We start from the raw sequence: 24,096 nt of genomic DNA on the forward strand, positions 1-24,096 counted from the left end.
CAGTAGGAATCACAATCATGGGAAAGACTGCTGATCTGACAGTTGTGCAGAAAACCATCACAGACACCCTCCATAAGGAGGGAAAGCCTCAAACGGTAATTGCAAAAGAAGTTGGATGTTCCCAAAGTGCTGTATCAAAGCACATTAATAGAAAGTTATGTGGAAGGGAAAAGTGTGGAAGAAAAAGGTGCACAAGCAGCAGGGATGACCGCAGCCCGGAAAGGATTGTCAGGAAAAGGCCATTCAAAAGTGTTGGGGACTTTCACAAGGAGTGGACTGAGGCTGGAGTCAGTGCATCAAGAGCCACCACACAGATGGATCCTGGACATGGGCTTCAAATGTCGTATTCCTCTTGTAAAACCACTCCTAAACAACAAATAACATCAGAAGTGTCTTACCTGGGCTAAAGAAAAACAGACCTGGTCTGTTGCTCAGTGGTCCAAAGTCCTCTTTTCTGATGAGAGCAACTTTTGCATCTCATTTGGACACCAAGGAGTATGGAAGAATAATGGAGAGGCACACACTGCAAGATGCTTGAAGCCCAGTGTGAAGTTTCCACAGTCTTTGTTGATTTGGAGAGCCATGTCATCTGCTGGTGTTGGTCCACTGTGCTTCATTAAGTCCAGGGTCAACGCAGCCGTTTATCAAGAGATTTTGGAGCACTTCATGCTTCCTTCCGCAGACGAGCTTTATGAGGATTCTGACTTCATTTTCCCGCAGGACTTGGCACCTGCCCACACTGCCAAAAGCACCAAAACTTGGTTCAATGACTGTGGGATTACTGTGCTTGATTGGCCAGCAAACTCGCCTAACCTGAACCCCATAAAGAATCTATGGGGCATTGCCAAGAGAAAGATGAGAGACATGACACCGAACAATGCAGAAGAGCTGAAGGCCGCTATTGAAGCATCCTGGTCTTCCATAACCCCTCAGCAGTGCGACAGGCTGATAGCTTCCATGCCACGCCGCATTGAGGCAGTAATTGCTGCAAAAGGGGCCCAAACCAGGTATTGAGTACATATGCATGCTTATACTTTTCAGAGGTCTGATATTGTTCTATATACAATCCTTGTTTTATTGATTGCATGTAATAATATAATTTTCCGAGATTGTGGATTTGGGGTTTTCATGAGCTGTAAGCCATAATCATCACAATTATAACAAATCACGGCTTGAACTATCTTGCTTCGTATGTAATGAGTCTATCTCATATATTAGTTTCACCTGTTAAGTTGCATTACTGAAATAAATGAACTTTTGCACGATATTCTAATTTTTCGAGTTTCACCTGTAGGTTCCAAAGTTGTAATGGAACATGGAATAAGAACATTTGTAGGCCAAATTTAAACCATGGAACCAAGATTTCCCACATTTGACTAAGACTCACTGAAAAGTGTGATATATACTGTAGCTGATCTAGTCATTCTGGATCCGTCAGCCCACTAATTCTCTGTTTTTATTACTGCACATTACTGTGATGGTGAAATCAATGGAATGATTTTGCTACAGTGAAGAAGCATAACATTCCATCACAATATGTTCAAATCCAGATTGCATTATTTGTTCTGTAATTGGTTTCACAGATTTTAAGGGTTATGTGTTATTGGTTGTTTTAACATTGTTTTTCGTCATTCTGGATTATATCTATGAAAGAAACAATATGGATAAAACAGTTTATTACTTTCTTCTTCATGTATATAGATTGGGATTCTCTATTTTGGAGAATATAATCTCAGCATCCTCATTGCATTCTACCCTAATTTAGCCCAACAGAATATATTTTAAAATCTCTGGAGGGTTAAATTGTTTTTGTAAACATGGAGGCATTCACTGCTCATCAGTCTCCTCAGTGTCGCTGCATGCACTGTTGCTCGCTTGTCATTTAAGCTTATGGCTATGGAATAAGCCTCAAACTCTGCTCTGAAGTTGTCCCAGGTCCTGCTGCAATCTCCACTCACCTTCACGGCCTCAGGTGGTGGTATGCTGTTAGCGGTTGTTATGCTGCTACTTTTCTTGATTCAAATGCTTCCAATACAGGACTGCAAGTGGTAGACTGGTATGCATCAAGTGTGTAGAGACAGAGAAGATTCAACTGCTTCTGGAGCCATATTTCATGTAGAGTAAGTAAGCATACCACAAGCCATCACTGTGCAGAAACCATTTTACTAGCGAGTGAGTAATACAACAGGAGCAGGAAATGCATCACAGGAACAATAGAGATGAATCCTAGAGTGGCAATGTGAAAAAGGAAACAACTACAATAGAGAGGAATGGTAGAGCTGCACATCAGGTAGACATACCATATTTTTCAGAGTATAAGACGCTCTGGAATATAAAATGCACCTAGATTTTGGGGGGGAAAGCAAGGGAAAAATATCTGCCTCTGCCTCCCAGCAATTTGCCTCCTTGCAACAAACAACACAGACAATATACACTGTTTGTAGTTTTATATTTCAAACTATACTTGTAAGATGCTGTTAAAATATGCTTTCTGGAAGTATAGTTATTCTCTGCTATTTAAAAGAATAGCACTGGGCCTCTTCAGATCAAGCATTTATTTGAAAAAGGTTCTTCATTTTGTTATGTTGTCTAGAACAATAATAAAGCAGTCTTTTTTTAAAAAAGTCTAATAATTTGAACATTCTATAGGTATTTATAGTTGTTAACTTACCTCCTTTAAGCAAACAGCCCGATTAGCCCAAGGAAAAAAAAATCTGCCTCCCAGCAATTTGCCATATGGAGCAAACAGCAAGTTTCACTTTCAATTTCTCCCGATCATCAGCTGTTGGAGGCTGCAGGGATTGCTATAGCTTATTGAAGCCTCTGCAAGCAAAGAGATAAATTGCTGGGAGCAGAGGCCAAAGGATGGGGGCTGGTGGGTGGGTCTCCTGAGGGAAAGGAAACTATTTTTAAAATAATTAAAAAGGCCAAGGTAGTTGCTCCCAGACTCTAAGTTACAGTGACTCTGAGTCTCCTTAGTGCAGTTAGTAGGAGGAGGCTAGAGAACTATGGGCCTCCTTTGCATAAGGAATTTATCGCCTTTTAAGAGTCAACCAAGGGTTAAAATGCAAAAAATTCTATATGCAAATGAGGCACGTGATACTCCTGCCTCTTCCTGCAGAGGGCACTTTGTTTAGAGCCTATTTTAAAACGTTTAAGCAGTCATCCAGAGCTGGTAGAATTGACTCTACCAGCAACTTGCCTAGCCTGCCTGGCCCTGGCTAGACCAAATCTAGCATTTTTGACGCAGCTGGAAGGTATGTGGGTCAGAGCGAGGGGGTAGGGGGGAGGAATTCAATTTATTTGTAATGTAAGTAATTGTAATTTGTTTTTATTATGTGTATGTGCGTGTGTGTGTGGTGTTTTTTTTTACTCGCCTCTGCTGGCGCACGGGCTGGCACATCTATTTTTATTTTTCATTTTTCATTTATTAGTTTTCATTATTATTTATTTATTATTTATTATTTATTATTTATTATTTATTATTTATTATTTATTATTTATTATTTATTATTTATTATTTATTATTTATTATTTATTATTTATTATTTATTATTTATTATTTATTATTTATTATTTATTATTTATTATTTATTATTTATTATTTATTATTTATTATTTATTATTTATTATTTATTATTTATTATTTATTATTTATTATTTATTATTTATTATTTATTATTTATTATTTATTATTTATTATTTTTCATTTATTATTTATTATTTATTATTTTTCATTTATTATTTATTATTTATTATTTTTCATTTTTCATTTTTCATTTTTCATTTTTCATTATTTTTCATTTATTATTTATTATTTTTCATTTATTATTTATTATTTTTCATTTATCATTTATTATTTTTCATTTATTATTTATTATTTTTCATTTATTATTTATTATTTTTCATTTTTCATTTTATTTTTTTATTTTTTTAAAGCCATGCCGCCTCGGTGCGCCATAGAGCACCGGGTTGTGGCTGGGCGGCATGCACTTTAAAGTGCAAGCGTGCCGCCCGGCCACAAACCAGTACATGTTTCGCTGAATGGCCGGCTGGCGTGAAGGCATACTGGCAGTTTAGAGCTCGGGTGCCATTCAGCGAAACATGTTTCGCTAAATGGCGGCCGAGACCTGCCTGCCGGCACGCTAAAGTGCCGGCATGCCTTTGAATGCCTTAACCATTCCGCGCGGGCCGGCGCAGAAGGCAAACCGGCACTTCAATGTCATGCCGGCACTTTAGCGTGCCCCTCGGCCACCATTCAGCAAAACATGTTTCGCTGAATGGCGGCCGAGTTCTAAACTGCCGGCATGCCTTTAAATGCCGGTTTGCCTTTAAAGGCATGCCGGCACTTTAGCGTCCCAGCAGGCAGGGCTCGGCCGCCATTCAGAGAAACATGTGTCGCTGAATGGCGGCCAAGCCCTGCTGGCACTCTAAAGCCTTCTGGGCCGGCCGGCCATTCAGCGCTCGCACCCAGTGCTCGCACGCCCACAGGATGGCGCCAGGGAGGAGAGGAACTGCGCGGGTCCCGCCGCTCATGGTACGGGCGAGGATTGGGTGGCTGAGGGTGGGGGTGGCTGCTGCCGAGGCCTCCAGCCTTGCAATCCTGGGTGGGGAAGGCGAAGGTTCGATCCCGAGCTGCAGAAGACCGTTGCACCAGGAGGCCTCCGCCCCGGGGATCCCCCGCTCCCCCCATTCAGATTACCCCCAAACCCAAAGGAGCCTGGGTGCAGGGGTGCAGACCAGGGAAGACGGGGTTTGCGGGCGCAGAGGAGGAAGGGGCAATCTCCCCCTCTGTTTCATCTGTCCCGCTGCAGAGCTCCTCCCGGGGGAGGGGGAGGCAGCGAGTGCGCTGATCCCCGTTTGCAAGACCAGCCATCCGCCTTCTTGTCCCGTTGGGAAGGGAGTGGGTGGGAGACAAGAAAGGGGCAGGCTGGCCTCGCTGTGCATTTCCCCTATTCCCCCCCCTCCCGATATAGGTGCAGAGAAAGAGCCAGACTTCAAAAAGGAAAGGATATTTTTAATAATTTTCTTTGTCTGAATATGATTTCCCATTGAGGAAAAGGGGAGTTTTAATTCCCCACCAGTAAAAAAGGGCCCTTGTGTGACATCTGCCTGTGTGTATGTGTGTGTGTGTGTGTGTGTGTGTGTGTGTGTGTGACATCAGTGCCTCACCAGCCATAAACCTCACCACACGTCACTGGACGTACCCAAATTTTCACCCTCTTTTAGGGGGGAAAAGATGCGTCTTATACTTTGAAAAATACGGTAACACCTGTAACACAGGTTTACTTGAGTGAGATGAAAAAAACTGGATGGTCTGACCATTTTTACAATGGTGCCTGGAAGAAGTTGGTTTTCTGGACCCATTTCAGGGGTGGTTTCCAGCAGGCACTATTGCTGATTCACTCGTGTGCGCTGCATGTGCATGCATTGTGCAATTAAATTTATTCTGCACATGCGCAGAACTGAAAAAGATAGCGGTGCCACCGGCAGGAACCGGTTCAGAGGCATGGCAGGCCTGGGTCACTGCCGGTTCCAGCAACCCAGGCTGCCAAACCAGCTGAACCGGTCTGAACCAGTAGGAACCCGCCACTGATCCATTTCAGTTGGAGTTCAAATTGTGGTTTTGTATGGATCATGCTCTTCAGTGACCTGGGATATAACTGGGGTGGGGTTGGTGGGCCCATTTTGTGCTTCTTGATCTGTCAAAAGTTTCTGATACCATTGATCATGGCATTCTTTTGGCTCAGCTCCAAAGATTAAGAGTGGTAGTTATCATTTTGTGGTGATTCTCCTTCCTTTCTCTGTGGCCAGTTTCAATCAGGCAGAAGAAATTGAGCTCATGTCCCCTCATTTGTGCAGACTGCAGGTTCTACCTTCCCACTCTTTCTATTTAATTTCCATACGAAACTGCTGGATCAGATTACCCTGTTTCCCTGAAAATAAGACCTCCCCGTATAATAAGCCCAATTGGCCTTTTGAGCACATGCACTAAAATAAGCCCTCCCTCGAAAAGAAGTTCTGCCTGAAAATATTGCAACACAGCAGCAGCCACGAGGTGACCACGCTCGCAGCCTCCTGCACCTCAAAAATAATAAGACCTCCTCAAAAATGAGGGCAAATGCTTATTTCAGGGGTCAAAAGAAAATAAGACCCTGTCTTATTTTGGGGAAAACATGGTATCTGTTGGCTTGTGGTCAGCTGTCACCATTATACCAATAATACCCAGTGGTACATCTGGATCTCAGGCTGTTTTCTACCTATTACAAGTACAGTATTATTTTATTGCAAGATTTACTGTGATGGAATTGTCTTGCAGCCCTTTTTGTTTTAAATTGATGTATTTAGCTATGACTTGTTATTTGGCTGAAGGGTATTTAATATATAAATATATTAAATGAGTAATATGTTTTGTTTGTCCTGTTCCCTTATTCATAACAAAATATAACAGAAATGGAAATCAATTTTTATGCTTCATTATTTAATATACTAATCATGTTATCTCATCTTGAAGCTACTTTGTGGTTTCTTTAAAGTTCCCCTCCTTTTTTTGCCTCACACTAAATCAAATGTTTTTGTGAACAGTGTAATATAGACTGTTTTATAACAGTCAAATGTCTTATGAAACAAAACAAGCATTTGATATAGTGTTTATTTAGAAGCCAAGATTAAAATGTGTAGTTCCTGAAGAGGCTTTATCTATGTACTGAAAATGTAGGGAAATTATTTCAAGGTTAAATGATTAAAGGGGATTTCCTGAAGATAACAGATATTTTAGTTTTATTTATCTGCATGCTTTCATATCCTATCTTACCGCTCAAAACCTTCAAGTTGATTTTATAATAACATTTATAGAATGATAAAACAGAATTCCTTCAGTTTGAGAGCCTGTAAAGCATGGAAAAAGCCAAAAATAACAATGTACAATGGCCCTAGAAATTATGGCTTCCGTTTAGCCATGTATCAGGCTACTGTAGCTTATTCCAGTTGGTAGGATTTCTCTTATTTAACCAGCTCTGGATTACAAAGTTTTGGCTTCACATGGTATATGAATCCAGCTTGTATTCAGATTAATAAATACAGCCCACAAACTAGGGATATTTTTTTTTAATACTGTGAGGATCCTATATAAGATCTAAGAGTTTAACTTTTTTTCTTTTTCTTTTTTCTGTGTCTTCAAGTCAGTGTTGATTTCTGGTGACTACCTGTAGTTTTCTTGGCAAGGTATTTTTAGAAGTGGTTTTCCATTGCCTCCTTCACAGGACTGACAGGGAGAGACAGAGGGAGGAAGAGAGGAAGGGAGTGAGGGAGGGAGAGGGGGGTGTCACCCCTCTGGCTTCGTGCCCAAAGCAAAACTAGAAATCACAATCTCCCAGTTTTTAGCCAACCCCAAACTGGTTGTCAAAGTTGAACTGTGGTTTACACTACAACTGTTTCAATTTTTTATTTATTTTATATTTTTCAGTGATCTAAGTATGAACAACATCAGTGAACTGCTGCCTGGAGATTTCCATCACTTACATTTTCTGGAAGAATTGTAAGTATTACTAAACATACATTGTCTTGACATCTTTTAATAGATTCTATAAATAATACCCAAGACTGAACAAGTTATATTTGAATGCGAGGCAGAAAAATCTCAGACCACTCATCCTATTAATAGCAGTAAACGCACGCACGCACGCATGCGCGCGCGCACACACACACACACACACACACACACACCTACCTCAGTAAATTATTGTATTATTATTTAGCTGGTAAAAACTATGTTTCCCTTCCTGACACTCAAACTTGTTTCTGTAGCAACTGATAATATACTGCTTCACGTAATCTTATCCTGAAGCTACTTCATGGTTTCTTTAAAGTTTCCCTACTTTTTTAAAATTTATCTGCATAAAGGTAGAACTTTTCCACATGTTTACAACAAGGGTGTCCAACCTTGGAAACTTTTTGTGGACTTCAACTCCCTGAATTCTCCAATCACTTAGGGAATATTGTGTGTGCATTCTGATTGTCACATCTCATATATAATTTTCCAAAACAGGGAAAATACGAACGTCAAACAAAACAAAAAAAACATGATATTGGCTTTTATTTAGACAATGTGAACATGGGGATATATATATATATATATATATATATATATATATATATATATATATATATATATATATATATATATATATATATATATATATATATATATATATATAATGACTTTGTGGAAAGCCATTAAATGCAATTTGCTCTTTGGCTGAAGCAGGCATGATAATTCATAAATCAGAGGTTATAAGCCATGAAAATACAATACATTTTGACAGAAATATTAATTCCAGTTTTACTGAAATACATGTGGATGTAATTTCTTGTCACTTCTAATCAAGAGTTTCAAAATGTCACTTTTTTAACACAAGTGACAGTTGATCTTGTTGAAAAACAGTGTTTGAAATTAAGAATCTCAATCATACCATTAACTTTTTTGTGATAAATTCAGGCAGATCATCATGATGTTATGTTTATTAGATAACAAAGAACCATTTGACCATTCCTAACTCTTTCAAAATAATCAGAAGAAATTGTGATGAAATTGATCTTGAATAGATTCATCTAACTAGTCACAATATTTAGATCATCACTGGTTAAATATGTATATTAAAAACTGGCATATTTAATTCTATTTTATAATGGATTCACCATTCATTCCTATATAGTGTAAATAGTAATCTTAGTATATGCAGTTACAAAAATGAACATCTACTATTTTATCCTAGCAATACGTTAGCAATATGTTGAGATCCCTGATCATTAGGTCTTCTGGAGCTTGCAAAGTCTTAGATGGTAGTAAAGAAATACTTACAATCCTAATTCTTTGTTGCCATCTAGTGAATGTCTGGCTTTTTGCAGTTTATATATGGTAAATCTGATCTTCAGCTACAAGAGTTTTCTTTAACAGCAGTAAGAGAAGATAGTGTACACAGTAAAAAATGCTTTTCTAATCTCTAAATCATGATACTGAAAAAAGCTACTGTTTATAGGTTGTAGTGAAAATGCATAAATTACTTATTAAGTAGCTTACACAGGAGTTTGCACAGGGCTATTGCAAGCAGGTGTGCTAGTTGTATGCTACACAAATGCCTCTTGACATGGAGTGGCACCAACTGATGGGAACAGTAGTAGCCTAATGTGACACTGCAGGATGCCAGTTTGGAAGGAGAAGCCAGTACAGTTACTACTCTGGTGTTGTTTGGACACACACTTAACAATTAATCCACAAAGCTCTTTGTTTTTGACTTGGAGTGATGTGCAAACCTATCAATTATGATTTGTCATTATGGCTAGTTCAACAAATGATGGTTAATATTATGTATATTTTTCACCATCCAGCTGGCTGTAATTGAAGCATAGTAGGAGAATTTCTTCTTAATATTTTCATGTGGAAAACCCATATTGTGTCCATTGTCCTTAGGAGATTTTGTGATGCTGTATGTCACGGATACTTTATGCATATTCTTTGAAAAGCTGATCATAGAAAAGGTGACACAATATCTAGGGCATGCCTACTCCTGACTAAGCCTCATTGAGGTCTATAAGACTTCATGCCTAATGAGGCACACATAAAGAAAAGTTGAGACCCTGAAAGCGGACAGTAGTCCTGAACTGTAGGAATCCATTTGTTTCTTATATCAAAAGAAAAATAATTTTATCAGTATGATTTTGTTTTCCCCCCATCTAATTAGAAACATCAGCCCAAAGGAAGTTTGTTAGAATATTAAAGGCAGCAAAGAGACTTAAGAATTAGGCAGATGAAGATTTTGCTGATTGACAAGGACTGGGAATGCAATGGAGGTGGGGTGGGGGGGGAGGAAAGAACACTGCTGTGCCAAAATACACAAGGCTAAACAGTCAGTGATTCATGATAGGGAACGGAAACCACTGTTGACAGCTTCATCTGCTCCATTTTGTTGGCTTGTCTTTCAAGCATATACATAAAGCACACATCTCAAGCTCCATGCCACAAAATAGCTAACTGGAGTGCTGGGAGTTGAAGTCCACACATCTTAAAGTTGCTAAGATTGAGAATTGCTATATTAAAGGCTAAAAGAGCAACAACCATTCCTTGTAGAATTCATTATATACGAAATCATTCCCTCTTGATTCAAATGCTGTTCTCTTTCTATTAGGGGAGATTTCCTTGAAAACTAAACTTCTTCTCTGTTTTCTCTTTATGTACATAATATACATTTAAATACCATTTCCTGGGGTAAGCTTGCTTATAGTTGCTCTTGTAAATAACATGCATTTTTGTGAAAAATTGTGTCTCTTGTTTTCCAAGTATCTTCATACATATAGGTAAACATATGCTTATGTTCTGCTACAAATGCTGTTTACAGGTGTCACATTTCATTTCCTAATTAGTAATTTCCTTTATAAGAATAGCAAAGTTTCCATTCTTCCAATATCTATACCAGAATGATAGAATTTCCTGCACTGCAGGCTTCCCATGAGGCATGGGGTGGGGAGTATTCAAATATTTCTTCTCAGTATTATCCTAGTTCTTCCCCTTAGGAGCTCTTACTGGATTGTTTAAAATGTACAATTTCTACCTCTGATTGCATCCATGCATCGTATCTACACAGCTCATTTATTTCCAATTCCTGTTGAAGAAGTTAAATGTAAAGTACCTTGTAATCCTAAAACTTAAATTTACTGTAACCAGTTTTAAACAGTCTCTCCTCCATTAAGCTTATTTGACCACTGAATGAAATTGATAAAATATATAAAACTTTATAAAAGTTAAAAAAAATCTATTTCCCAATTTGGGAAGAAGACGCATATATGTACAAAATTAAATACAAATATAGGTAAACTACAAAAATGAAGTGCAATAAATACCAATTTGGACACAGCTTCTGTGTTATCAATATTTTGTTGACTCTTCCAGGATAGAGAAATTAAATAAAATCCAGTGATATCAATGAGTTGACCTGTTAAAAATCCATCAAATTCTAATTGATAATTTTCTACAAAATCCATGTGTCATAGTCTGCTTTTTTGTGTTAAAAAGACAATCTGATGCCATTTACATTATTATAGACACAATTTCTCTAAACTCCAGAGAAGAATATAAATCTACATAACAAATAGGATTTTATATTTTTATATGCAGGAATAGAGTAACCAGTGTAACACATTGGTAATTGTCTTTGGGGGAATCCAGAAAGTGTATAAATATCAAGGAATGCAAAAGGAATGCAAAAGATTCACCTGACTCAAAAATAATTTCTAAGGGACATCTTAAAAGAGAAGAAGAGATCATCCCTGTCCTAATGTTGGTCCTGAACATTGAGTCTGAAGATGGATGATCTCCTTAATAAACCATCTGTAATAATATCCTCTGTAGTTTTTTTTTTGGGGGGGGGAATGTTTTGTGATAATAATTTTTTTTCTAATCTTAAAAATATTGTCATATAGATTTCCCATTTGTCACAATAAGATCTGAACTATAAATTCAAGAATTTTCTCTTATTAGTATGAGGAAAGGAAGGAAGGAAGGAAGGAAGGAAGGAAGGAAGGAAGGAAGGAAGGAAGGAAGGAAGGAAGGAAGGAAGGAAAGCAACTTTTATTGTACAGAAAACCCTTCCTCCTATAATGACCTCTGGCTCCACTCATAATGGCTCTATCTTGCAGAAAAGTATAGGAAGGCACTCCAAGCTATCATTATATTTCTAACAAAAGATACTCTTAAACATTTGGCTGTATTATCTTGAACTTGTTTGTTCTGTTTATTACAGGCGCCTATCTGGAAACCAACTCTCTAAAATTCCAGAAGGAGCATTTTCTGGCCTCTACAATTTAAAAATTTTGTAAGTCACAATTTTTTCTAACTGCTACTGCTTTACTGGTCTTTAGACTTTTATTTGGACCCCTAGTTTTATTTCCCAAAAGCTTTTTATATATAAGTGAGTCATGTGATTGTACTTTCACTAACTATATACTGTAGGTCTGAACTTCTGAGAAATTCAGGCACTTATAACATAATCGTGTTACTTGGTAAATATTCTTGATATGAGGAGCAGGGTTTGAACTTTCATCGAACTTTTTCAGATGGTGCTCATGAGATAAAAGTGTGCCTCCCTCTGCATAAAAATTCTTAAACAGATTTGGAATTCTGTGATTGTCCCTATCACAAGCTTCATCACCTCCCTGTACTTACAACAATATATTGATTTTCTTTGACTGGATGGGTTATGTTATGTGGAAAGTAAATAATTATCTGTAGGCCTTTAGGACAATGGTCCCCATCTTTGCGGTTCAGTGGCCTGGCTAGCGGGAAGAAGGGAGCCAGGTTGCAAGAGTGCATGCATGCACAGTTCAACTTTTGCAAATTGAGCTGCACATGCGTGTGCGTGCATGCTGGCCCGCCGTTCATGCAAGTTGAGCTGTGTGTGCACTGACCCGCCATTCGTCCAGCCCAGTTCTGAATAGGCCACGGACTGGTAGTAGTCCCTGGCCCAGAGATAGGGGACCCCTGTCTTATAGTTTACCTTACTCTAGAATCAAAACAACAGCACTAGCTTATAATTACATTGCTGCCACTCTCTCATTCTTTCATTTAACACCTTCCCTAGTACTGGGAATACGGGGATTGGATTTAAGGGGTTTAAGTAGCAATTGGCCCAATCTCCTTATTGAAACCGGAGGCCTTTTTCCTCGGATTACTTTTAGATTCTTTTGTAACCATCTATCAAACAGTAAGACAGATGGCTGTTTTACTTCATAGCAGTGCTCCAACAGTCTGGTTCTAGTGAAAGATTTATTCTCTCAGTGGTTCAACTTCTATTTTTCCAAGGATTTTTTTTTTCAATCTCTTCTTCTGCAATAAACATTTTAGTTCATGGGCATGTTTGGAACCCAACCACAATTCAAAATCACCATCGCTGACAATGTTTACATGAAACGTGCAGGTATCAACCTGCTCCTCGGATTAGAGAGTGCAGGGCTGTTCACGAGGCCTTCTAAAAATCCTACTCTAAATCCCTGGGTTTAGAGATGAGTTGCTTCTTTATCCGTAGCCTGCATTAGGCACCGAATCAAAGAAACCAAGGAAACCACAGAAAACCCTCCCTGTCTCAACAAGGGCAACACTACACTCAGTAAAGTTGCTTTTCATCAGTGTACACTGGAGCCCTTCCCGGCGAAATGGTTAAACGTGTTCGTCTCTCTGAAACTAAAACCGTTTTAGCAGTAGCAAAGTTGTCCATGAGCTTCAAGAGGAAAAAAATATATGTATATTGTGTGATTCTCCTAAGGCTGAAAGGGTATTAGTTAGGGAGCACTGGTAGTTTGAGACAAATGGCAATGCTTGCCTGAATATCCTGGAGTTCATCGAAAGCAATCTTGTGATGGAGTCATAAATAACTTCATCCTTCCTTGACAGCAGACAAATTGGGCACCCATTTTAACAAAAGGATTATCATCTTAGCTTTCATTTTAAAGTGAGAGACTTACTATCTGAAGAAATATGAGCAAAAATATTTCCAGGTGGCCCTCATACTGAGATTAGGTTAGGTTAAGACCCTATCTCAGGCCAAATGTGCTTCATCTTGCTTTAATCTTCTACTAATCTATGTGGCTGATCAAAAGGAATATTTCCCAAAAAGTATGTTAAAGGGTCTACTAGTTCTCCAGCTGTGAGAATAAACTTTGCATAACAGCTGCCACCCAAGATCTACACGAAGAAGCTCTCCACCACTGCAGCTGCCCTGTTTGTTTCTGATTATTTGTGCTTTTATACTGCACAATAATATAAATCTACATTCTAAACAAGTAGAATTACATCAAAATAAAAACTCTCAAAAAATGAATACAAAGATAAACACAAAGGACCAGATAAAAAGTTGAGGGCAACAATTATAATGGCAATAAATAAAGCATACATTATTTTCAGATTAAAGTTGTTTAAACTTTTTTTTATTTTTCTTACTTTTATTATTATATTTGAAATTACTCAGCCCTAAGTCTCCTATATAAACTATCTCAAAATAAATACCCCGAATCACTGCTTTTATCTATTTTGATTGCATTGCTTGTATTTTTGTTGTTGTTCTCAGATTTTGGCTTTTATTGTGTGTTTTATTCCTTTCTATGAAATCAACCTGAAAAATTTATTTATTTATTTATTTATTTATTTATTTATTTATTTATTTATTTATTTATTACTAATTAATCAATTTATTTACTTATTTGTATAAACTGTCTAAAACCTCATATAAATAAAGGTAAAGGGTCACCTTGCGCATATGTGCTAGTCGTTTCCAAATCTAGGAGGCAGTGTTCCTCTCCGTTTCAAAGCCGAAGAGCCAGCGCTCTCTGAAGACGTCTCTGTGGTCATGTGGCCAGCATGACCAAACGCCAAATGTGCACAGAACGTTGTTACCTTCCCACTAAAAGTGGTCCCTATTTTTTTGTACTTGCATTTTTACATGCTTTCAAACTACTAGGTTGGCAGAAGCTGGGACAAGTAATGGGAGCTCACTCCGTTACACAGCACTAGGGATTCAAACTGCCGAACTATCGACTTTTAAAACAATAAATGCCCAAATGAAAGTTCATCCTTTACAGGATTTCTTTCTTTCTTTCTTTTTTAATTGAGCCTTTGCTGTTTGCCATGGTAGGAATCCTGGAAATTTTTTTCCACTTGAAGCACAAAATGAAAACAGTAATAAAAAATGATATAGTGTTCTAGAAGCCTGGGACATGTTTCTGCAATGAAATGGAAACCGAGAAATTAGTGCCCCTTTTGAACAAGCTGCCTGAAGCGAAGTTCTTCTATATTGCTTCATAGTGAGACTGGCCTTGTTGAAGGCGTATGTTATGCTTGCAGCCATGCGTGTTAATTTAGTGTCTCTGGTTCCCGCTGTGAATCTGGTGAGAGGCTTTCCTGTAATGGCCCACTGGTGCTCTGTGAGTCAGCTTGCTACCAGGCAAGTGGGTGTTGTACAATTTCTAGACTGTACAACCTTTCTCAGTTTCTGCAAGGACCCACGCATCCATCTATGCTCAATTCATTCTTTCCTGGAGTGGCACAATAGCAAATGGAGGAGGCTGTAGGCCACAGAGGCAAAGCTCTCAGGGGACTTGTTGGGATGGGGCTCGGAAAAAAACCCACCAATTAAAACTTTTTTGGAAAACTTTTGCTTTCATCCAAGATGCTCCAGGCAAGGAATGCAGATTAAGCACCCAGTTCCAGCATGCCATAATTTCTGAGAGAATTCTTTTTATAGGGTAGTCCTGGGTTGGTGTCCTACCCTCACCTGCCACACCAGTCATCCACAGTGCAGTATAAAGAAGGGTACCAAGGGCTCAAATACGGAAACTCTCTTATAGTGCTAGAGCTCAGCTCTGAAAAGCAGGCTTTGAATCAGGATGCAACCTTTACTTCAGTCAGGATGCCATCTTGCCTAAGAGTCAGCCATGGTATCTCCTCTGAAAGTCTACTCCCTTATTTTCTGATCCCTGTTATCTAATGTTGAAAGAAAGGCATGTTGCCTATGCTTAAAGGTATTTATCTGGCATAATTCATTTATCACTGTAACAAAGCTGAAAGCTGTACTATATTTATATTAATAAATGCAAGAGCCATAAATCATTTTTTTTAAAAAAATAAAATCATACACATACACAAATGCACATGCACAACCACACCCCTCTGGGTTAAGCCTCATTACTTCAAAGAATTTTTAGTCAGCTAATTTATCCTAGGACTTGAAATAGATTCTGATATTTATTATTTGCTTTCTTTATGACAAAATTTATCTCCTGCAAGATTTTAAGGGGCTCTGAAATAGATTAATCAATGTCAAGTCTTTGTGGTATAAAATCCTCACCAAACTATTTCAGAATGTTTATCACCAGCTTATAAAAGGGTTCCCGTTGTTTCAACATCCCAATATCTAATGAATCAAACCAATGATGGCCAGTATTTCTTTTCTCACTTAGTAATAATAAGAGTGCTAATAGATGATAATATTAACTCCAATTCACTTGATTAGATTGAGAATTTGGAATGAACAGGTCAATTCAAAGTTTAATTCATGGGAAATATGTTAACATGTTTGCTTTATCACGGATGTATAATCAATCTCTTAGCCTACTTATGGGTAGGCTGTCCTGTTTCAGATTTTCAACAAGTACCTTTGCTGGTTGCACCACATAGCTCTCTTTTTCCATGCCAATGGCTGGATTAGGAAATGGGTCCTGGTAGAAATTGAGGCTGGGCCCATCCTCTTTAAAATGTAAAATGTAGGGCCTTGATTTAGTTTACAATTTTTCATGCTGTCTGCTTTATTTCAATTTCAATTTTTAAATTGGCTTCTAGATACTTAGAATCACAACATGGGCGTGGGCGCATATAATTTTTAAAAATAAATAAATTCTATTTTCATGGCGTCATGTCAGCAGCACACTACACAGATCTAGTCTCTAGGGCAATTTGACGAAGAAACCAAGTGTTCAGTGGAACTTATTTCCGTGGCAAATTGACCTGTGAACATGCCAGTTTGAAGAAGCTGCAAGGGGAATGTGATTTGAACCAAAGGAAAATAACTACAAGAATTGTGGCCTCACTTCCTTAAATATTCAAGAATGACATATAAAATCCATCTCAGAAAGAGCATTAAAGCAATGGGCTGGTAGGAGAATGCTGTTGCTTCCTTCTAACTTCAGAAAAGCTGCACAGAGCAGCAGTTCTGGCAACAGAAGGCTGATTTGATGTATGGCAAGTTAGAGAAGCACGGCAGTTCTCGTCATGCCGAGAGAATGTTTTTATTGCAGAAAACATGCATGGAGCCATCAAGATTGGATTCACAAAGTGTCAGTCAATTAGGCAGGAGACTAGAGGCTGCTTCAGATGTGAGGGCTGACTGTGTGGGAAAACATTCCTATGACTAAATGAATAGCTTTCCCCAGAAGGCATGGAGAAGCACATGAATCAGTGTTGTCTCTTGAAATCCTTCCCTGGAGTGGTAGATGAGCAGCCCTTGATCTATAGTTCTTTCCCTTTCATCTTCTCCAATCATTAAAACTAAAGGGAGTGAATAAAGACACAGAAGAAGGGCAGCAGCCTCAGAGTTCTCCACTGCATTTGTTACAATGCAAATGTATATGTAAGCTCACACACACACATATATATATATATTCAAAGTGGGGCTCCGAATGCCACCAGAGCCCTTGTTGCCCTAAGTAAAAATATGAAACATAGAATACCTAAACACAATGATTTGTGCTACTAATTGAAGAAGGTAAGCGCAAGCAATCCATTCATTCTGATTGATTCATATCCTAGACTCCTAGTCTAATGGAGAGCAAATAGCATAAATACGAGCCATGGTTTGCACTAGCAGTCTGGAATGTTTATCGGCCCTTATGAACAGAGTCTACATACATATGACTTGGGAACAATATCTTAATCCATATGGGAGGACTAAAAGCTAGAGCAGCAGGCTCCCATATTCTCCAAGGTTCATTTTATGCTATGTGCCATGTGAAATAGATCCAAATTCACATAGATTTTATTGTTTTATTATTTATCTTGTTGAGCATACCATCAGAACAGAGGTGTAGTCTTTTCCTTATATATAGCAACCCGGCAAAAAGAATTTAATTTATAGATGACTTTAAAAAAATATTTGCCCTTCCTAAATCATAGGAAATGAAGAACAAGGGTGATGCCAAAAGGTTCTGGGTTGTTTTGGGTTTTTTTTGCCTTTGAATGAACTGGCAAACATGGGTAACCAACATGTGGAATTGAATTCAGCATTGGGAAACTTACCTGACGCTGTCAAGCTGCTGCAGAGACAGTAGATTGGCAAGGATAGTGACTGTGTGGAAGTGCTTCAACATTAACTCTATAAAGTAAATGTAGCACAGTTTTATTAAGATTAACAAAAAGCAAAATATATGATATAATTAGGGTCTGTAATCATATGTCAGTAATATCAGCCCAGAAGCACTGAAAAGCTGCAAGTGAGTGCTGTACTAGATGTGCCTCACAAAGAAAAATGCTTTCCAACGGAGAAGGGGGGGAAGAAGTGTCAGTAGAAAGGCCCTGTCTTATTTAGCCATTTTCTGGATCGCTAAGGCGGAATTCATTATTCCTGATCCCAGTTACTAACAGAAAACTCTACAGTGTTATCAGAGACAGTCCCATGTACAATATTAGACTAATCCAAATGGGAGCTAATTAGTCCATGGCTGGGATTTTGCATCTCCAGACAGAATGAGAATTGGAATTGGATTCATCTGACAAAACATGCTTCTTACCACCAAACCACTCAATTGTTTAATAATAGCATTGGACTTAACAGCATACTCATACTGCAAACCTGTAAGGGAATCATATTTTGTCTTTGTCTGGGGTGAATTTTAGTGTTTTAGACCATACCACTATATCTAACAGATCTTCAGGTTCTCCTGGATTAGGAGGAATTAAAAAAATATTTTATTATGGAGTCTCCTAATCCAAAACAAAGTATTGAATGGGGCTTCCATAGTGCCAACATTTCCATTTCCCAATCCCTCAAAAGTACTTGATACATGACCATCATCTCTTCTGCGAAGCTTCCAATGCTAAGAAAAATCACCAATCTGCCCAGTTACAATCCTGATAAAATTTTTAAAAACTGTTCTGACACAGAAAATATAATAATAGTTTGCTCACAGCACTCCAATACAAAACCTTCCTCTTTCAAAAAAAAGCTAATAAAAGTCAGGTGGGAACACCTTGACCTATCAAGGAATGGCTTAGAATTGAAAGAAAATATTAAAATGTCTTCATACAGTAATAACTAATGATAAATCTGGTATTATATTGGAATCAAAATTGGAAGATTTTACACCACCTTCTCAAGCAATTTATGTCTTTATAAGTAGCAACTTTAAACGTCTGAAGTCTCTTTCCGCAATCTGGTAGACTCAATTCCTGTTCTTTCATTTTCAAGTTATTATAGCTTGATTTAGCAAAAGATACTTTTGATTGCAGAATTCCAATTCTAATTCTCCAGTATTCAATTGGCTAATATAAAACTGTCCTGCCTCTCTCTGACATCAGAGCTATAAAAACCAATGGCAGCTAAAAAGACCATCCTGCTTCTGCTTTCAAAAATCTGCTGTGATAATAGGGCAGATCAAGTGAAGGCTGTGGTTTCACTGTAATAGACTATGGTTTAATTATAATAATTAGTGGCATTTATAATGCTCATCACCTGTAGCTCACAGTAGTTCTTTGTGAAGCAATGATCACTGGATAAGAGGTTAATGGGATCCAGTTGGGTTACCACACCACGTAGTAATTTTTTCATCCTGCGACAATGAGGGTTTTTGTTATTGTCAATAAAGTTGCTGCTGAAATCTCTGTTTCCTAGCATGGAAATGCACATTTAGTAACATTATATAATTACTGAAAACATGATGCAAGCACAATGAATCCAAAAGTTACTATCTACCTCACAGGTGTCAAACTTGTGGCTGCCAGGTGACATATTGTGATGTTTTTTTCCCTTCGCTGAACTGGGGTGGGTGTGGCCTGCACGTGACGCATCTTGCCAGTTTGACATCCCTGATCTACCTCTACCTCTTCCCACTCACATTAGCATAAACTCCCTTCTGTCCAATAACAGATGTGGTGATGTTGAAAGAAGCCTTCCTTCTCCCTCCCAGCTTCTATTCCTTATATGATGCTCCTACAAAGGTAAATGTGTGGAGTGGCATGCTGCCATATCAGTATGAGAAGATGAGGGTGAAAACAATTTGACTTTCTTTTTCATTTCCATTGCTACAGCCAGAGCTGTATACTAAGTAAGAAGGTTGCTAGCTGGACATTTTTAATGGAAATATAGAGAAATCGAAGCTGTTACCTTCACAATGGTATTCACAAGTCCTTCCTCCAAGTAGGTATGAACTCCATGATACTCTGCTTGGATTGAACTGAGCTGATTTTTTTTTCACATTTGGAATCAGTCTGAAGGAAGAACTCACCCTATTTCCATTTTTCTCAGGTTCACTCACAAATCAGCTGCTTAACTGCTCTAGCGGTTATGAGAAGTGTTTATTGCAAGACGATTGAGCAGGCAGGAGCTTATGTTTTCCATGCAAGTCTTATTTGAATGGCTCCGTCCCCCTTCAAAACAAATTTGATCTTTAACCAAGAGGTTTACCGTATTGTTCCAAACCACCATTTTTTCTCCTTTTGATTTTTGTACCAAAGACGTAAAATGATGCAGCCAAGAGATGAGCATGATCCACGTTGTGCTTCTGTTGTTTATTTCAGTAAACGCAAATGTCTATCATTAGCTCGAGATGTTTACTAAAAACTGTGCGGCTGGTAGGCCACTCCCAGTAGAAACGACACAGTGTCCATGAAACCCTGTGATTAAAGTCATTGTTCCATAGACAGAAACAAGCTACACGGCCCCACACAGCGTACCTTCTTTCCCCTTTTATTTACAACATTTGTCGTTTACCTCTGGTAGTTCATCAGATGCTCAGCCATCATCGTCTATTGGTGCAACAAGGAAAAGAGAGGGGAAAAAAATGAAAGATAGCAGCTTCCTCCTTTCCTCTTCAGTTACTAAACTAAGCCTTTGTTATAATAACCCAAGTTCTATAAACTTTCAAAATTTCTTGGCTTAAGTGATAACAGAATATGTGGGGTTCCATTCCTTCTCTTTGTCCATTTCTCATATTTCCCCCATGCATCTATTGAGCAGATGATTGGGAATACCTATATGATATCAGGTGGAATGATAGTTTGTTTACAGGTAGTACAATAAAGCTTCCAAAAGACCTATATCAGAAACACAAGGATTACTTTCATCACTTACATACCAGCTCTAAGTATCTGAAAGTTATATTTTCTGATAGAAAATAAATTCAACATAGTAAGATAATTTCAACATAATTTTATTATTAATTTTACAATGCCTACTTTGCAGGTGCCAAATTGAACCTGGTGATGCAATCCTACAGTGAGAGCCAAATTGATGTAGTGGTTAAGATACTAGGCTAGAAACTGGGAAATGCATAGTTTAGTTCAACCCTCGGCAAGAAACCATTTGGGTAATTTTGGTCCAGTTATTCTCGGGCCTAGGAAGAAGGCAATAACAAACCACTTCCCAAAACATTACTAAGGAAACTGTAGGGACTTGTCCAGACAATTGACAAGTGTCAAATTAAACTTTGCAGGATAAAGTGAATGCAAAACTTCAAAGAAGCAATCACAATAGAACAATGTAAAGAAAAAAAATCAATAACATATACTCTAAGCTATAATTTCAGGGGAAATTGATGTAAAATGTTTTGCAGATGGTATATGAGATTGTCAGTGATCACCAAAGTAGACAAATCATATAGCAACAAATGTGGGAAATGCTATATTAAAAAGGAACATTTTATCACATGCAGTAGTCATGCAAAAAAAAAAATCAAAAGTATTGGAAAAATATATATTAAAACATTCAGAAATTCTTAAACATAAAAGTTGAACTGAAGCCACAGATATTTGTATTCAGAATAATTCTAGAAAACATATATATGAAAAGCATCACAATTTACTAAGAAATTTATTGTTGGCTGCAAGAACAATTTTGGTAAAATATCGGAAAAGTGAGATTTAGTTGATAATACGCAATTGGAAAACCAAAATTGGAGAATATACAGCAATGATAAAACTGTCCGTATATATTCATAATAAAATTCTAAATAAAATCAAATAAGATTGACTCACCTATATGTGATATATTATGGGCATTTGAAATACAGTTTTAAGAAAAAGGTAAGAGACCAACCCAAAATAGATGAAATTACTTAAACAAATCCTAGCAATAACTTCAGATATATAATGAACAAAGTACAAATATTTGAGTAGTGGTTAGCAACTAGGGAAATGAATGGAAAGGAAGGATAGAACGCACTACTAAAAGTATTTTGTTTTTTTTGCACAATATTTTTATTTATGTTTTATTAATAATTAGATACCTTCTGCTTTTCTTTTTCTACCTTTATTCTTATGCAACTCCTGTTTAAATAATCTGTCAAAGTTTATGCAATTAAATAAAAAGATCAGTGAAAGATTCACACAAAAACACTCAAAATCAAAAATTGTATCAATATCCAAATTTCTAGACACTGTATTACCATGTACCCACAAAATAAGTACATAACTACCTGTTTCCCCCAAAATAGGGTCTTATTTTCTTTTGACCCCCCGAAATAAGCACTTGGCCTTATTTTCAGGGAGGTCTTATTATTTTGGAGGTGCAGGAGGCGGCAAGCATGGTCACTTCATAGCTGCTGCTGTGTTGCAATATTTTCAGGAACGGCTTATTTTTGGGGGAGGGCTTACTTTAGCACATGCACTCAAAAGCCCGATTGGGCTTATTATCTGGGGAGGTCTTATTTTCAGGGAAACAGGACACTTCTCTCTCAACAGCAGCTTGCCTTTATCACTTTGGTTCCTTGAAATCTTTCCTCAAGATCCACTTTTCACTTGGAATTGCTATTTCAATCTCCTAATTTTCTTTAAAACTTATTACATGATCTATAACTATCACAAAGCATCTTCTCATTTGTCATTTCCTTCATGCTAAATTTTATACTGTAAACTCTTTGGGGGTTGGGACTAAGGACCTCTCTTTAAAATACATGTCCAATGCTGGAACAAATGAATAAATACCAACAATAAAAACTTAATTTGGTAAATTGTAGATAGCTAAAATAAATACATGCCTCAAATGGTGATGGATTGTAAAACTGTAAAAACATTCACCCTGGACTAAACATTACAGTACTTATCCTATCAATTTGTGTAAACCTGCCCCACTGTATATCAAGGGGGGCTGTGTGGAGAGAGTTTCCTCTTACAAATTCTTGGGAGTGCTTATTAGTCAAGATCTCATCTGGAAAACAACACGTCCCTGGTGATTGGCAAAGCCCAACAGAGACTTCATTTCCTTAGAGTCCTGTGAAAAAATCAGGTAGAACAACAGCTGATGACCTCTTTCTGGTTTAACTGCTGCGGACAAGAAGGCACTACAGAGAGTGATCAATTCAGCACAAGAAACCATTGGTTGCTCTCTAACACTACTGGATGACATTGCCAGGTCTCGCTGCTTTAGTAGAGTAAGGAAGATACTCAGAGATGGTTCACACCCTGGTTGGTGTCTCTTTGCACTTCTACCATTGTGCAGAAGACATCAAAGCATAGCCAGCCAAACAATTAGGTTTAAAAATAGTTGGGCTGTCAGACTCTTAAACATAACCACAATCACTCCACGCACAGGTCAAAACGTATGACTAGTTTTTTTCTTTTTCTTTTTCTTTTTTCTTTTCCCCTAATTACTTGCATTGGGATTATTCCTTATACTATTTATGTTGTTTGTATTTTTTGTCATGGATTGCACTAGTGAGGCTAAAACCAATGTCACTGTATTTATTTTGTACAATGACAATAAAGATTACACTATAGAGATGTGTAAAACCCTGGCCTTTTCTCCCACATATTCTTCAATCTGAAGTTTGTCCTCAGATGGTGACTTTTGTCTGAAATCTTGCTTAAAAAAAGAAATTGGTATATTTCATGATATGGAAGTTATCCATATTATTTTAAAAGTTATATGTTTAAAAGTTCTTTCTATTTCTGTAATTATAGGATGTTACAGAATAATCAGCTCCCTCGAATTCCAGCGGAGGCTCTATGGGCTCTTCCTAATCTTCAGTCACTGTAAGTCTTTATCGATTGTCATTCTGAACTATGGAAACTTTTAAGTAAGGGTGTTTTCCTCTCTGATGTTTGCTTGAAAGAAATAGAAATCCAAACAGTGTTTGCTATGATACCTGAGTAGGAAATAAACAGGGAAGCAATATTATAGGATCTATCAGAAAAGTTTGAAGTCGATTTTGATACAAACAAGGTTTGAAGATTTTGTTTTGCACAATTCTGCAGCCTGAGCTAATCTTTATGCAACATGTCAGGATATTATATTCTCAAAATGAATGGAGCCAAGAGCAAGTAAATAATACAAACAAGGGCCAATATTT

The 24,096-nt window shown here is 37.7% G+C and overlaps 1 protein-coding gene and 1 long non-coding RNA gene across 2 annotated transcripts in view; one reads left to right on the forward strand and one right to left on the reverse strand.

The window, feature by feature from the left end:
- The window catches only part of LOC106548699 (uncharacterized), a 43,452-nt gene extending 42,633 nt beyond the window's left edge, over nucleotides 1–819 (reverse strand). Inside the window, exon 1 of the long non-coding RNA XR_015697404.1 lies at nucleotides 399–819. This is a non-coding gene — a long non-coding RNA (uncharacterized LOC106548699). The remainder of the gene's footprint in view (nucleotides 1–398) is intronic.
- Nucleotides 1–24,096, forward strand: part of LGR6 (leucine rich repeat containing G protein-coupled receptor 6) — a 135,448-nt gene that overhangs the window by 47,172 nt on the left and 64,180 nt on the right. Inside the window, exons 2-4 of the mRNA XM_087720226.1 lie at nucleotides 7,466–7,537; nucleotides 11,796–11,867; nucleotides 23,708–23,779. Of these exons, the coding sequence (XP_087576352.1) occupies nucleotides 7,466–7,537; nucleotides 11,796–11,867; nucleotides 23,708–23,779 (216 nt within the window). The remainder of the gene's footprint in view (nucleotides 1–7,465; nucleotides 7,538–11,795; nucleotides 11,868–23,707; nucleotides 23,780–24,096) is intronic.

Source organism: Thamnophis sirtalis, unplaced genomic scaffold (genome assembly GCF_051295495.1).
Source record: "Thamnophis sirtalis isolate CommonGarterSnake01/CBP01778 unplaced genomic scaffold, rThaSir2_p1.2 scaffold_7, whole genome shotgun sequence".
In the NCBI taxonomy this organism is placed as follows: Eukaryota; Metazoa; Chordata; class Lepidosauria; order Squamata; family Natricidae; genus Thamnophis; species Thamnophis sirtalis.